General features: G+C 42.1%; 1 protein-coding gene across 1 annotated transcript in view; it reads left to right on the forward strand.

The window, feature by feature from the left end:
* Positions 1 to 897: 897 nt before the first annotated feature.
* Positions 898 to 14,061, forward strand: part of LOC133615104 (uncharacterized) — a 13,166-nt gene continuing 2 nt past the window's right edge. Inside the window, exons 1-8 of the mRNA XM_061973459.2 lie at positions 898 to 1,103; positions 8,719 to 9,786; positions 9,877 to 9,971; positions 10,030 to 10,074; positions 10,156 to 10,380; positions 12,992 to 13,169; positions 13,248 to 13,421; positions 13,490 to 14,061. The exon at positions 13,490 to 14,061 is cut by the window's right edge and continues 2 nt beyond it. Coding sequence (XP_061829443.1) covers positions 1,064 to 1,103; positions 8,719 to 9,786; positions 9,877 to 9,971; positions 10,030 to 10,074; positions 10,156 to 10,380; positions 12,992 to 13,169; positions 13,248 to 13,421; positions 13,490 to 13,581 — 1,917 coding nt within the window. The 5' untranslated portion in view covers positions 898 to 1,063 and the 3' untranslated portion in view covers positions 13,582 to 14,061. The remainder of the gene's footprint in view (positions 1,104 to 8,718; positions 9,787 to 9,876; positions 9,972 to 10,029; positions 10,075 to 10,155; positions 10,381 to 12,991; positions 13,170 to 13,247; positions 13,422 to 13,489) is intronic.

A 14,061-nucleotide genomic window follows, 5' to 3' on the forward strand; every position in this document is an offset into this window, starting at 1 on the left:
GGGAATGCAGGTACATTTTTATTTAAACACTATAAATACAAAACAAGGAAGTAAACAACACTATGAACAACAAAACTATGAACAACAAAAAACACTAACTGTGGCAATAATAAACAAAACTTACTTTGTATGGACAAAAAGGAACAGCGTGAACGATGGACATGAAAAAAGAGTCAGAAATGTGCAGAAGCATACATGTGGAGATGTCACCAGAAAGACAAACTGAAAACAATGAACTTAAATACTACAGACATGATTAACGAAAACAGGTGCGTGACTCAAAACGTGAAACAGGTGCGTGACGTGACAGGTGAAAACTAATGGGTTGTTATGGTGATAAACAAGAGTGCACAATGAGTCCAAACGTGGAACAGGTGAAACTAATGGGTAATCATGGAAACAAGACAAGGGAGTGAAAAGCCAGAAACTAAAGAGTCCAATAACTAAACAAAACATGACTAAGACAAAACATGATTACACAGACATGACAAACTGCACCAATTTTGTCAAGAGGAGTGGTCAAAAATTCAAGCAGAAGCTTGTGGATGGCTACCAAAAGTGCCTTATTGCAGTGAAACTTGCCAAGTTGTTCAACAAAAAAATTGTGATGTAATGATCAGTCATCTATAATCAAAATCTATTTTGATTTCTTGGTTTAGGCATGTTTAATTCAGGGAAGGGGAGCAGGTCTGATAAGCTGTAGAAAAGCTAGAGGTGTTTTTTTCATGCTTAAAATATAACACGCATTGTAAACAAAAAGCCTCCGATATTTTTGGCAATATAAAAACAAACAAAAAAAACATCATTCTTTATGTTGTCATCGGCAGTTTTAAGCCCGGGCAAGTAAAACATGACTATATTGGGCTTTGATGACATCACCTTCAACTTGTGGTGACATTGATGTTTATTTGTTATCGTGTCCCATGTCAAGGAATGGAAGCCGCGACAATATCAAAATCCGACGCCCGTCCGCTCGCTTGTTTGATTTTATATGAGGTTTTCGAAAAATACGCGATTACCGCGGCGGAATACGATCCCCGAGATGCACACACGATGAAGCAACATGGATGACGACAAGCCTTCGTCCTCTGACAGCAACTCAGGTGCGTTACGCCCCGGTTTAAGATCTTCAAGGAAAACGCTCATCATGTCGTCGTTGCTTTGAAAATCGATGCTGAAAATCCTCCCGAGTTAACCTTTTCCCCCAACTCTTCCCACTTATTATGCACATTATTCAGTTTCCATATTCACCATACTTGCCAACCTTGAGACCTCCGATTTCGGGAGGTGGGGAGTGGGGGCGGGGGCGTGGTCGGGGGTGGGGCGGGGGGCGTGGTTAAGATATATATATATATATATATATATATATATATATATATGTATGTGTGGGAAAAAAATCACAAGACTATTTCATCTCTACAGGCCTGTTTCATGAGGGGGGGTACCCTCAATCGTCAGGAGATTTTAATGGGAGCATTCGCATACCATGGTTTATATAGGGCACAGAGTGGGTGGGTACAGGCTGGCCTAGGGGCGTGGTGATTGGCTCATGTGTTACCTAGGAGGCGTTTCCGTCTATGGCGGCATGTTGTTACAATTTCGCTGCGCTTGTTGAGGGATGACAGGTCTGGACGGTAAATAATAAACAGTTTCTCTTTCAAGCATAGGTTGCATCTTTTATTACCACTATTGTAAGGTGTGCTGGATGCAAGAATTTGCCATGTTATTGAATATTCAACATTATTGTCTTTGAGGTCCAAATGTGTTTGCTGAGTTCTGTGGTATTTCGCAGGTTTTTGTTCCTGAAAGAAGCCTTGTGATTGTTCCATCTGGTTTTGAATTCTCCCTCGGTTAATCCTACATATGTGTCGGATGTGTTAATGTCCTTGCGTATTACCTTAGATTGGTAGACAACTGATATATATATACTATATATATATATATATATATATATATATATATATATATATATATATATATATATATATATATATATAAGAAATACTTGACTTTCAGTGAATTCTAGCTATATATATATATATATATATATATATATATATATATATATATATATATATATATATATATATATATATATAAACATAAAATAAATACTTGCATTTCAGTGTTCATTTATTTACACCTATACACACACATAACACTCATCTACTCATTGTTGAGTTAAGGGTTGAATTGTCCATCCTTGTTCTATTTTCTGTCACTATTTCAGAACACACACATTATACAAATATACATTATAAAATCAATAAGAAAACGAGAGCTCTAATTTGGGAGTCTGAATTAGGATCAGAAGTTCCTACATAAATATTGCGCACTCACATAGCCATTTTGTATTGATTACTGCAGCTGTGCGCTGGATTCATTCACAAATACAAACTACAACTCACAAACACTTTAGAGTTAGGCTCCACCATCAGAATGTGTACTTAAACTTATAAAGATCACATGGATATTATTCAGTGAGTTGATTCACCAAAACTAACCTGTTATACAGGAGGAAAAAAGCACACAGGACGTTTCAATTGTTCACAGACTGGTCGCGCTCATCAGAATGACAAGACACTTCCGGTCTGCAGGTGATAGCATTCAATTGGGAAGAAACGCCCTACTGCCCCCTACTGACCAATGTGAATACTGATAAATGTGTAATGACAGCTCCAAAAACGAATTCAAACCACAAAATAAAATGAATAAATCAACACAAAAATGTGACACATTATGGGTGGGTCACATATGCATGTACAACAGGCTGTCACACGTCACTCAGGTCCGCATGGAGCTGCAGGGGGCGTGGCCTCCAGCTCCGCCTGAATTTCGGGAGATTTTCGGGAGAAAATTTGTCCCGGGAGGTTTTCGGGAGAGGCGCTGAATTTCGGGAGTATCCCAGGAAAATCCGGGAGGGTTGGCAAGTATGATATTCACACAAATGCTCCCCTGTTTCATTTTTGGACAAGTTTGAGCATTTTTAAAGGTTTAACATTGACATATTTAACATAACTTACAATCATAAACGGTTGCATGTCAATCTGAGACCAAGAGCCAAGACAACCACTAATTGTAATTTATATCCCAAATAATGTTTTCTAATCTATTTTGAATCTTGTTCTTTGAGAGAAAAAAATGGTGCATTTTAAAATCTTTTGAACCGTACAAATAGTACCAATAAATAAAAGCTATTAATTTTAATTAATTTCATGTTTTCTTGTTTTAACAGGAATATAAAACAAATGTGCTGTTTAGGGATGTCCGATAATGGCTTTTTTGCCGATATTCCGATATTGTCCAACTCTTAATTACCGATACCAATATATACTGTCGTGGAATTAACACATTGTTATGCCTAATTTGGACAACCAGGTATGGTGAAGATAAGGTCCTTTTTTAAAAATAATAATAAAATAAGATAAATAAATTAAAAACATTTTCTTGAATAAAAAAATAAATTAAAAACAATATAAAAACAGTTACATAGAAACTACTAATTAATGAAAATGAGTAAAATTAACTGTTAAACGTTAGTACTATTTAGGGATGTCCCGATCCAGGTTTTTGCACTTCCGATCCGATACCGATATTGTTTTTGTATTTCCGATCCGATACCGATACTGACCGATACTGACCGATACTGGCCTATCCGAGCATGTATTGAAGTTTAAAGTTACCGTATTTTCCGCACCATAAGGCGCCCTGGGTTATAAGCCGCGCCTTCAATGAACGGCATATTTCAAAACTTTGTCCACCTATAAGCCGCCCCGTGTTATAAGCCGCATCTAACTGCGCTAAAGGAATGTCAAAAAAACAGTCAGATAGGTCAGTCAAACTTTAATAATATATTAAAAACCAGCGTGATGTGGGCGCGCATGGAGTCGTATATCAACATGGACGGAGCTGCGTGAAAAAAGCCACCCGGCCTCTTCGCGTAAACTTACCTTAACCACTCGCTCATCTTTTCTTCATCCATCCCTTCGAGTTAGCTTTTATGATGACGCCGGCTGGAAAGGTCTCTTTTGGCAAGGTCTTCCTTTTGAATATCACCATGGGTGGAAGTTTCTGGCCATTAGCATGGCAAGCTAGAACCACAGTGAAGGATGACTTCTCATTCCCTGTGGTGCGAATATTCACCGTACGTGCTCCCGTTCCACAGTGCGGTTCACAGGAATATCAAAAGTCAGTGGAACCTCGTCCATGTTGATAATGTTCTCTGGCCGGATCTTTTTTTCAGCTATCTTGTTTTTACAATATGCACGGAAAGTAGCCAGCTTTTCTTGAAAGTCTTTAGGCAGTTGCTGTGAAATAGTAGTCCGTGTGCGGATGGAGAGATTGCGTCTTTTCATGAACCGGATCCCTGTCGCTTAGTAGGAGCCATTTTGTGGTCTTTACAGATGTAAACACACAAAGGAAATGAAACGTAATATTCGCGCCCTTCTTCTTCTTCTACGCGGGCGGGTGGTTGCTTACAGTAGAAGAAGAAGCGCTTCCTGTTCTATGGGGGCGGGTGCTTACCTTGGCGGTTGCTTGCGTAGAAGAAGAAGCACTTCCTCTTCTACGGGGAAAAAAGATGGCGGCTGTTTACCGTAGTTGCGAGACCGAAACTTTATGAAAATGAATCTTAACATTAATCCATATATAAAGCGCACCGGGTTATAAGGCGCACTGTCAGCTTTTGAGAAAATTTGTGGTTTTTAGGTGCGCCTTATAGTGCGGAAAATACGGTATTTAGCCTACTTAGTTGTCAGAATCATGTTGAAAAGGGTTTTAGTACTCTTGATAACAACTAGCCAGCTGAATTAGGGGAGTTTGAATAATACACAATGGTTGGTAACAAGAAACTGACCTGTTTATTCAAGGAGAAACACAAAATAGACAAAATTATACATGACAAACAGAAATGGCATCATTGAAACTAGGGCTGGGCGATATGGCCTTTTTTTAATATTGCGATATTTTAAAGCCATATTGCGATACACGATATGTATCTCGATATTTTGCCTTAGCCTTGAATGAACACTTGATGCATATAATCACAGCAGTATGATGATTCGATGTGTTTTGATTGATTGATTGAGACTTTTATTAGTAGGTTGCACAGTGAAGTACATATTCCGTACAATTGACCACTAAATGGTAACACCCCAATAAGTTTTTCAACTTATTTAAGTCGGGGTCCACTTAAATTGATTCATGATACAGATATATACTATCAGATATATACTATCATCATAATACAGTCATCACACAAGATAATCACATTGAATTATTTATAATCCAGGGTGTGGAGGGGGGCGCCGGATGTAAGTGTCAAAAAGACAGCCAAAAGAGTTTGATATGAGAATAAATCTAAAGTTAAAATATAGGGTAGAAATGCACCCATTTGCAGGAAATGTAGTCTTGATTTTCAACATTTTCTTTCAAGGCTTGCATGTCTACATTAAAACATTCTTCTTCATACTGCATTAATATATGCTACTTTTAAACTTTCATGCAGAGAAGGAAATCACAACTAAAAAAATCACTAATGATTTCATACGGTGTTGATCTGGAAATTTTTGCCTCTGCATTTTGATGGTGTGGACGTGTGGCACCGAATGGAGATAAGCGTCTCGACAGACGTTATAATATTTGAACAATGATGACGAAAACTGTTTTCTCTGTCGTGTCCGTGTGTCGAAAATTGTTATGCGCTTATTTTTTTATTTGATTTTGTGCGTGGCATATAATTGCTATGCGCAGTGGACGCTTGAGCAGTGCGCAATTGCACAGGCGAGCACCTTAGAGAGAACGTTGGTCACACGGCTGCGCTAGCATCACAGCTAACGTTAGCCATGCTGCTACCTCTGCTCGGGGAGGACGTATACGTATGTGACGTATGACGTGACAGTATGTGACGTGTGTAAGAAGGTGCGCTTGCTGTCTGTGAGAGGGAGACACAGGAAAGAGTGAGAAGAGCCTGTCGTGTAATGCCAGCAGCTAAAAGCAACTGCGTGAGAATCCACAGACCTGTGGATGTGTTGAAGGTGTGCTGGAAAATGCGGAACGGAAACTAGGGAGCAGCAGAAAAGTGCAATGTATTATTTAAATCGGTGCTTTGGAAAACACGGACCGGAGTTTTTTTTAAAACTGGATCTGGATCGGCATTTTCCCATGCCTTGCCGATACGCAATTTTTGGCAAATATCGGTAGCCGATCCGATCCAAATATCGGATCGGGACATCCCTAGTACTATTAGTGGACCAGCAGCACGCACAATCATGTGTGCTTACGGACTGTATCCCTTGCAGACTGTATTGATATATATTGATATATAATGTAGGAACCACAATATTAATAACAGAATGGGGGAGGGAGGTTTTTTGGGTTGGTGCACTAATTGTAAGTGTATCTTGTGTTTTTTATGTTGATTTAATAAAAAACAGAAACATAAAAAAAAAAATTGATACCGATAATAAAAAAAACGATACCGATAATTTCCGATATTACATTTTAAAAGCATTTATCGGCCGATAATATCGGCAGGCCGATATTGTCGGACATCTCTAGTGCTGTTGCTGGAATTCAATTGAAATCCTGTTGTTGAATTGAAGCACAGTTGCTTAAAGTTGTGCTAAAAGTCCAAGTTATTGTTAATCTTCTAATATTTAATGTACAAAACCCAAAAACCAGTGAAGTTTGCACGTTGTGTAATTCGTAAATAAAAACAGAATACAATGATTTGCAAATCCTTTTCAACTTATATTCAATTGAATAGACTGCAAAGACAAGATATTTAATGTTCACACTGAGAAACAACATTTTTTTAATGCAAATAATCATTAACTTGTATTATAATGGCAACAACACACTGTAAAAAAGTTGTCAAAGGGGCGTTTTTACCACTGTGTTACATGGCCTTTCCTTTTAACAACACCCAGTAAACCTTTGGGAACTGAGAAGACACATTTTTGAAGCTTCTCAGGTGGAATTCTTTCCCATTCTTGCTTGATGTACAGCTTAAGTTGTTCAACAGTCCGGGGGTCTCCGCTGTGGTATTTTAGGCTTCACACATTTTCAATGGGAGACAGGTCTGGACTACAGGCAGGCCAGTCTAGTACCCGCACTCTTTTACTATGAAGCCACGCTGTTGTAACACGTGCCTTGGCAATGTCTTGCTGAAATAAGCAGGGGCGTCCACGATATCGTTGCTTGGATGGCAACACATGTCGCTCCAAAACCTGTATGTACCTTTCAGCCTTAATGGGGCCTTCACAGATGTGTAAGTTACCCATGCCTTGGGCACTAATTCACCCCCATACCATCACAGATGCTGGCTTTTCAACTAACAATCCAGATGCTTCTTTTCCTCTTTGTTCCGGAGGACACGACGTCCACAGTTTCCAAAAACAATTTGAAATGTAGACTCGCCACACCACAGAACACTTTTCCACTTCGCATCAGTCCATCTTAGATGAGCTCAGGCCCAGCGAAGCCGGCGGCATTTCTGGGTATTGTTGATAAATGGCTTTTGCTTTGCATAGTAGAGTTTTAACTTGCACTCACAGATGTAGCGACAAACTGTAGTTACTGACAGTGGTTTTCTGAAGTGTTCCTGAGCCCATGTGGTGATATCCTTTACACACTGATGTCGGTTTTTGATGCAGGGATCCAAGGTCACGGGCATTCAATGTTACGTGCAGTGATTTCTGCAGATTCTTTGAACCTTTTGATGATATTACAGACCGTAGATGGGGAAATCCTGAAATTCCTTGCAATAGCTGGTTGAGAAATGTTGTTCTTAAACTGTTGGACAATTTGCTCACACATTTGTTCAGAAAATGGTGACCCTCGCCCCATCCTTGTTTGTGAATGACTGAGCTTTTCATGGAAGCTGCTTTTATACCGTTGCTTTTGGACCAGTTGTTCCTCCCAGGGAATTCAAGTTTCTGGTCGCTCCCAAGCTCTTTATGACACTGAAAGCTGAGTAGAAGAACCACCAGAGACACAATAGGTATTTTGTCATTTTATCTCCAAAGCTTTGGAAATATAATGAGACCAGTCCAGCATAGAACATTCAATCGCGCAGCTAAGATGGTCTGATCTAAAAATATGGAAACTTTCTCTTCTACTAAGTGTCTCTCCCTCCCACCTTCGTTGTCTTGTCTCTCTCTCTAGCCCAAACACATGCCCATTGTCCTCCGCAGCTGGACACAGGAACAGATAAGGAAAAGGAGTATCTCTCCTCCTTACATTCCAAAGTCAAGGTTAGCACACAGTACTTGCAGACGACCAAAAGACCACAATTGGAAGAACACTAGCTGTTTTGTAATATGATTATGAAAATGAAGAAGTAACACTCAAATACGGATATATGTAAATATCTGCCTCCGACAATACCCAATCATGGCACCCACCTGTTCCCAATTAGCCTGTTCACCTGTGGCATGTTCCAAATAAGTGTTTGATGAGCATTCCTCAACTTTTTCAGTCTTTTTTGCCAGCTTTGTTGAAACATGTTGCAGGCATCAAATTTCAAATTAGCTAATATTTGCAAAAAATTAAGTTTTCCAGTTCAAACCATAAGTATCTTGTCTTGGCAGTCTATTCAATTGAATATAAGTTGAAAAGGATTTGCAAATCATTGTATTCTGTTTTTATTTACCATTTACACAACGTGCCAACTTCACTGGTTTTGGGGTTTGTAAAAGTTGTCTCTCTCACCTGTAGAAAATAAAGATTTTACCATCTTGGTGGAAGATTGCGGTGTGGGACCACTTAGCAATTATGTCCCATTACCAAGTACTAGTGATCCAAAAGAGGTAGCAGATGATTCTGGACAGTTTGAAAGGAACAATTGGAAGGCTGATGCAAAATCTCAAAATAAGACTGTCAAAATGAAGCAGAGCTGGCATAGACTTCACATGTCAGTAAAGACTAAAGGCACCAAACGATTGGAAACAAAATCAAAGAGGAATGGTACTGGTGTGATGGCGAAGGGGGCCAGGAGTAGGTCCACAGAAAAACGAGAGACCCTTATAAACATGGCTGGGGGATCTAAAAAGGCCCCAGAATACGCTCCAAAGAAGCAGAAAAGTAAACCACAAGAAGGGTGCTTGACGGTTAAAAATACCAGAGGAAACTACGGCAAAGAAACAGAGATACTCACAAAGAATGACAAAGGGACAACTACTGACAGGTCTACAAAGAGTGTGAGGAGTAAAGGGACTCGGAGAAAGTCAGGCACAAACCCAGAGACTGACACAATGAGGCTGAGTGGTAAAGACAATGAGGAGTCTATGAAATCAGCATCTTCAAAAGGGAAAAAGAGAACGCTTAACACAGAACCACAGACCCTCACAAAGAAGCCAGGGGATAAACATTCTGAGGATTCTAAAAAGGCTATGCTGGTTAAAGGGACAAGGAGAAAGTTCAGTCCAGAACCAGCGACCTTTCAAAAGAAACCAACCGAGGGACTTGTGAAAAGCGGTTCAATTAAAAGGATGAAGACAATATCTAGTGCAAAACCAGAGACATTTGTAAATAAACCAAGGACTCAATCCTCTAAGGTGTGTGAGGAAGGAGAGACCAAATGTACAGATATCCTTATGGAGAGGTGTGTGAAAACTTTGCCAGCAACACTGGATACCCTCTTAAGGGACCAGAGTGGAATACCCACTAAGTTGTCCTTGGTGTTCTTTGGGGAGAAAAAGACAGAGACATCGAGTGAGAGGAGTGACGTCATCCCACCCAGGTACAACGATCCATCAACCACCCAACAAGTCGCAACCAATCGAGGTAAAACATAATCCGTTGTATGTATCATTAAAAGCTCCAGACCAATTGACAAAACATAGGCTTGGTATTGAAGTGAATGTGTCTGTGCAGCCTTGTTTGCCCAGAAATATCACCAACTTGAGAAGCTTGGCGAAGGAGGCTTCGGATCAGTTTATGCTGGTTACAGGAAGACCGATTACTTTCCGGTGAGTGTTATACCATACAAAACAAAACAATTATAACGTCTAAAATGTTATCTCATAGGTTGCAATCAAGTACATACCCAAAGAGGTCAAATGTGTCCTATTGGTAAGTCTCCCTGGCTTTGGTAATGCATCGATTATCAGAGGATTGTGAGTTTTGGTTAAAAGTGTTTGTTTCATCCTACAGAACATCAACGGATTGAAGAAAGACATCCCTGTAGAGGCATTACTTATGCTACAAGCGTCGATTAAAAAGAATTCTAAGGGACAATCTGCAGTTGTGTCATTGTTGAACAAATACGATCTGGAGCACGATATTGTTCTGGTCATGGAGAGACCGGTGCCATCTGTGGACCTGTTCACGTACATTACTCGATGTCGACTTGGCACCCTGCAGGAGTATGAGGCACAGGTACAGATTGGAGCACACCCTTCCACTATTGCGCACTATTTTGTTGGGTACTGATTGTAGGTAGTATTAGGCTAGTGTATGGTTTGTTCTTTACATTGTGGAATCATTGCCATCGTTGTTTCTGTAAGCTTTTTAAAGGGGAACATTATCACCAGACTAGAGATGCGCGGTTTGCGGACACAACCGCGGAGTCCGCGGATTATCCGCGGTTCGGGCGGTTGAAATAAAAAAAAATTAGATTTTATCCGCGGGTCGGGTCGGGCGGTTGAAATAAAAAAAAATTAGATTTTAAATAGATTCAGGCGGGTGGCAGTTAAACCAATTTGGAAATATATTTACATAGTTAAATGTTGTTACCCACATACGAAAAACGAGCAGGCACCTGCAGCATATGCCACAACAGAAGAAGAAAAAAAAAAAGAGATGGACACTTTTACGGAGCGGAGAAGGGACGCCTCGCCGGGGTCCGGGACCGAGGCCCCTTCCCCCGAGAGGGCCCCACCGGGAGCCGTAGCTGAGGGGATCCGCGAGAAGGGCCCGACGCACGTCCAGGGTCACCACCGCACGACACCCCGCCTCGTCCGCCTTCGCCGCGGCCGGCGTCACGCGCAGCAGGTAAGCAGCTTACCTGCCCGCCACCCCCGTGGCCGGGGGCTCGTAACAAGGGTCACTTCGCGCACTCCGCGCGCTCCGCCCGCGCAGCTTACCTGCCCGCCACCCCCGTTGCCTGGGGCGCGTAACAGGGGTCACTCCGCGCGCAGTGCGCTCACGAAAGGGGTGGGGCAAGCAGAACTGGCGCTGCGGGATGAACCGAACGCCGGGTTAAGGCGCCCGATGCCGACGCTCATCAGACCCCAGAAAAGGTGTTGGTTGATATATAGACAGCAGGACGGTGGCCATGGAAGTCGGAACCCGCTAAGGAGTGTGTAACAACCCACCTGCCGAATCAACTAGCCCTGAAAATGGATGGTGCTGAAGCCTCGGGCGCGAGCCCGGGTGCGAGGGACATCGCACCTCCACGCGCTTGGAGGTGCGCTCAGCGCGGCTCCCAGATGATTGCTGCATTGGATCAGTCTCCTTTCTTTAACAGGCAAAAGCTTTATAACCTCACTTATGCCTTGCATCGTCTATATTAGATATATAACAACGGGCGGGTGCGGGCGGGTGCGGGCGGGTGCGGTGTTGATTAAATGTTAATTCGGGTGGATGCGGATGGTTGACGACTTTTGTCATGCGGTTGCGGATGAAATAATTGCCTATCCGCGCATCTCTACACCAGACCTATGTAAGCGTCAATATATACCTTGATGTTGCAGAAAAAAGATCATATATTTTTTTAACCGATTTCCGAAGTCTAAATGGGTGAATTTTGGCGAATTAAACGCCTTTCTAATAACAACGTGACGTCACATCGGGAAGCAATCCGCCATTTTCTCAAACACCGAGTCAAATCAGCTCTGTTATTTTCCGTTTTTTCGACTGTTTTCCGTACCTTGGAGACATCATGCCTCGTCGGTGTGTTGTCGGAGGGTGTAACAACACGAACAGGGACGGATTCAAGTTGCACCAGTGGCCCAAAGATGCGAAAGTGGCAAGAAATTGGACGTTTGTTCCGCACACTTTACCGACGAAAGCTATGCTACGACAGAGATGGCAAGAATGTGTGGATATCCTGCGACACTCAAAGCAGATGCATTTCCGACGATAAAGTCAAAGAAATCTGCCGCCAGACCCCCGTTGAATCTGCCGGAGTGTGTGAGCAATTCAGGGACAAAGGACCTCGGTAGCACGGCAAGCAATGGCGGCAGTTTGTTCCCGCAGACGAGCGAGCTAAACCCCCTGGATGTCTTGGCTCACACCGTCCCGAAGATGATCAAGAGAAGAATATCGACCCTAGCTTCCCTGGCCTGCTGACATGAAGGTATGTCTACAGAATATATTAATTGATGAAAATTGGGCTGTTTGCACTCTCAAAGTGCATGTTGTTGCCAAATGTATTTCATATGCTGTAAACCTAGTTCATAGTTGTTAGTTTCCTTTAATGCCAAACAAACACATACCAATCGTTGGTTAGAAGGCGATCGCCGAATTCGTCCTCGCTTTCTCCCGTGTCGCTGGCTGTCGTGTCGTTTTCGTCGGTTTTGCTTGCATACGGTTCAAACCGATATGGCTCAATGGCTTCAGTTTCTTCTTCAATTTAGTTTTCGCTACCTGCCTCCACACTACAACCATCCGTTTCAATACATTCGTAATCTGTTGAATCGCTTAAACCGCTGAAATCCGAGTCTGAATCCGAGCTAATGTCGCTATAGCTTGCTGTTCTTTCCGCCATGTTTGTTTGTGTTGGCATCACTATGTGACGTCACAGGAAAATGGACGGGTGTATATAACGATGGTTAAAATCAGGCACTTTGAAGCTTTTTTTAGGGATATTGCGTGATGGGTAAAATTTTGAAAAAAAACTTCGAAAAATATAATAAGCCACTGGGAACAGATTTTTAATGGTTTTAACCATTCTGAAATTGTGATAATGTTCCCCTTTAAAGAGTTTACCGTTGCGAGCCGTACTGTTAGACTTTGGTGAACACGGTAGGTCTATGTATCTTCTCAGAACATCATGAAGCAGCTGGTGGACGCAGCTATCAACATGCACGCTGTGAATGTTTTCCATCGAGATTTAAAGCAAGAAAACATTCTGCTGGAGGCCACTTCCGGTGTCCCTCGAGTACGGATCATCGACTTTGGCTGTAGCTGCTTTGCATCCAATGGGCCTTACCAGAACTACAACGGTAGGACTCCTGCTTCCTTTCCATCGTCCTTTGACCTATCTCTTGATGACATTTTCCAATGGCACGGACTCCATGCAGGAACCCAGTGTTACGCTCCTCCAGAGTATGTTCTAAGACAGACATACAGCGCTGGTCCAACCACGGTGTGGCATCTCGGTGCTCTTCTCTTTGAGTTGATGGCTGGGACAAAGCGGTTTGACACCACCATGTTCCTTTCCCAGATGCTACGATTGAATAGGGTTCTGTCAGAAGGTAAGACATGGCATGCAGTTCTTGTTTCAGTAAACCATTTCCGCTGAAACCTCTTTCTCTTGGTTTAGAATGTGAAGATTTTCTGTGGAAATGCTTGAATTTGGATCCAGAGAAGCGTGCCACCTTGGAGCAGATGCAGCAGCACCCGTGGCTCATATGATAATGCACAGAATCCTTTCCCCAATGTCACTTGTATGATACGTCGATGAGGGAAATACCTCAAATATCTTGCAGAAGAGTTTGGATGAAAGTTGGGTACATCACATTTATTTATAAGGGACCAAGTCACAGACCTAAACAGCCCAGTTTCAGAAAACTACTAATGTTGCATTATCCCAACGTTGGAAACAATATTTACACGCTCACAGTTTGGCTTATGATGTCTGGTGTAATTCTGAGTCAACCATCATCAATTTGAAGCTTCAACATAATGCATTTTTATGCTTAACCTAATGATAATTTGTAGGTATTTGCATACTTGCCAACCCTCCCGAATTTTCCGGGAAACTCCCGAATTTTAGTGCCTCTCCCGCAAATCTCCCGGGACAACCATTCTCTCGAATTTCTACCGATTTCCAGCCGGACTTAAGGCACGCCGCCTCCAGGACCGTGCGGACCTGAGTGAGGACAGCCTGTCGTC

Source organism: Nerophis lumbriciformis, linkage group LG22, assembly GCF_033978685.3.
Source record: "Nerophis lumbriciformis linkage group LG22, RoL_Nlum_v2.1, whole genome shotgun sequence".
NCBI classification, from domain to species: Eukaryota; Metazoa; Chordata; class Actinopteri; order Syngnathiformes; family Syngnathidae; genus Nerophis; species Nerophis lumbriciformis.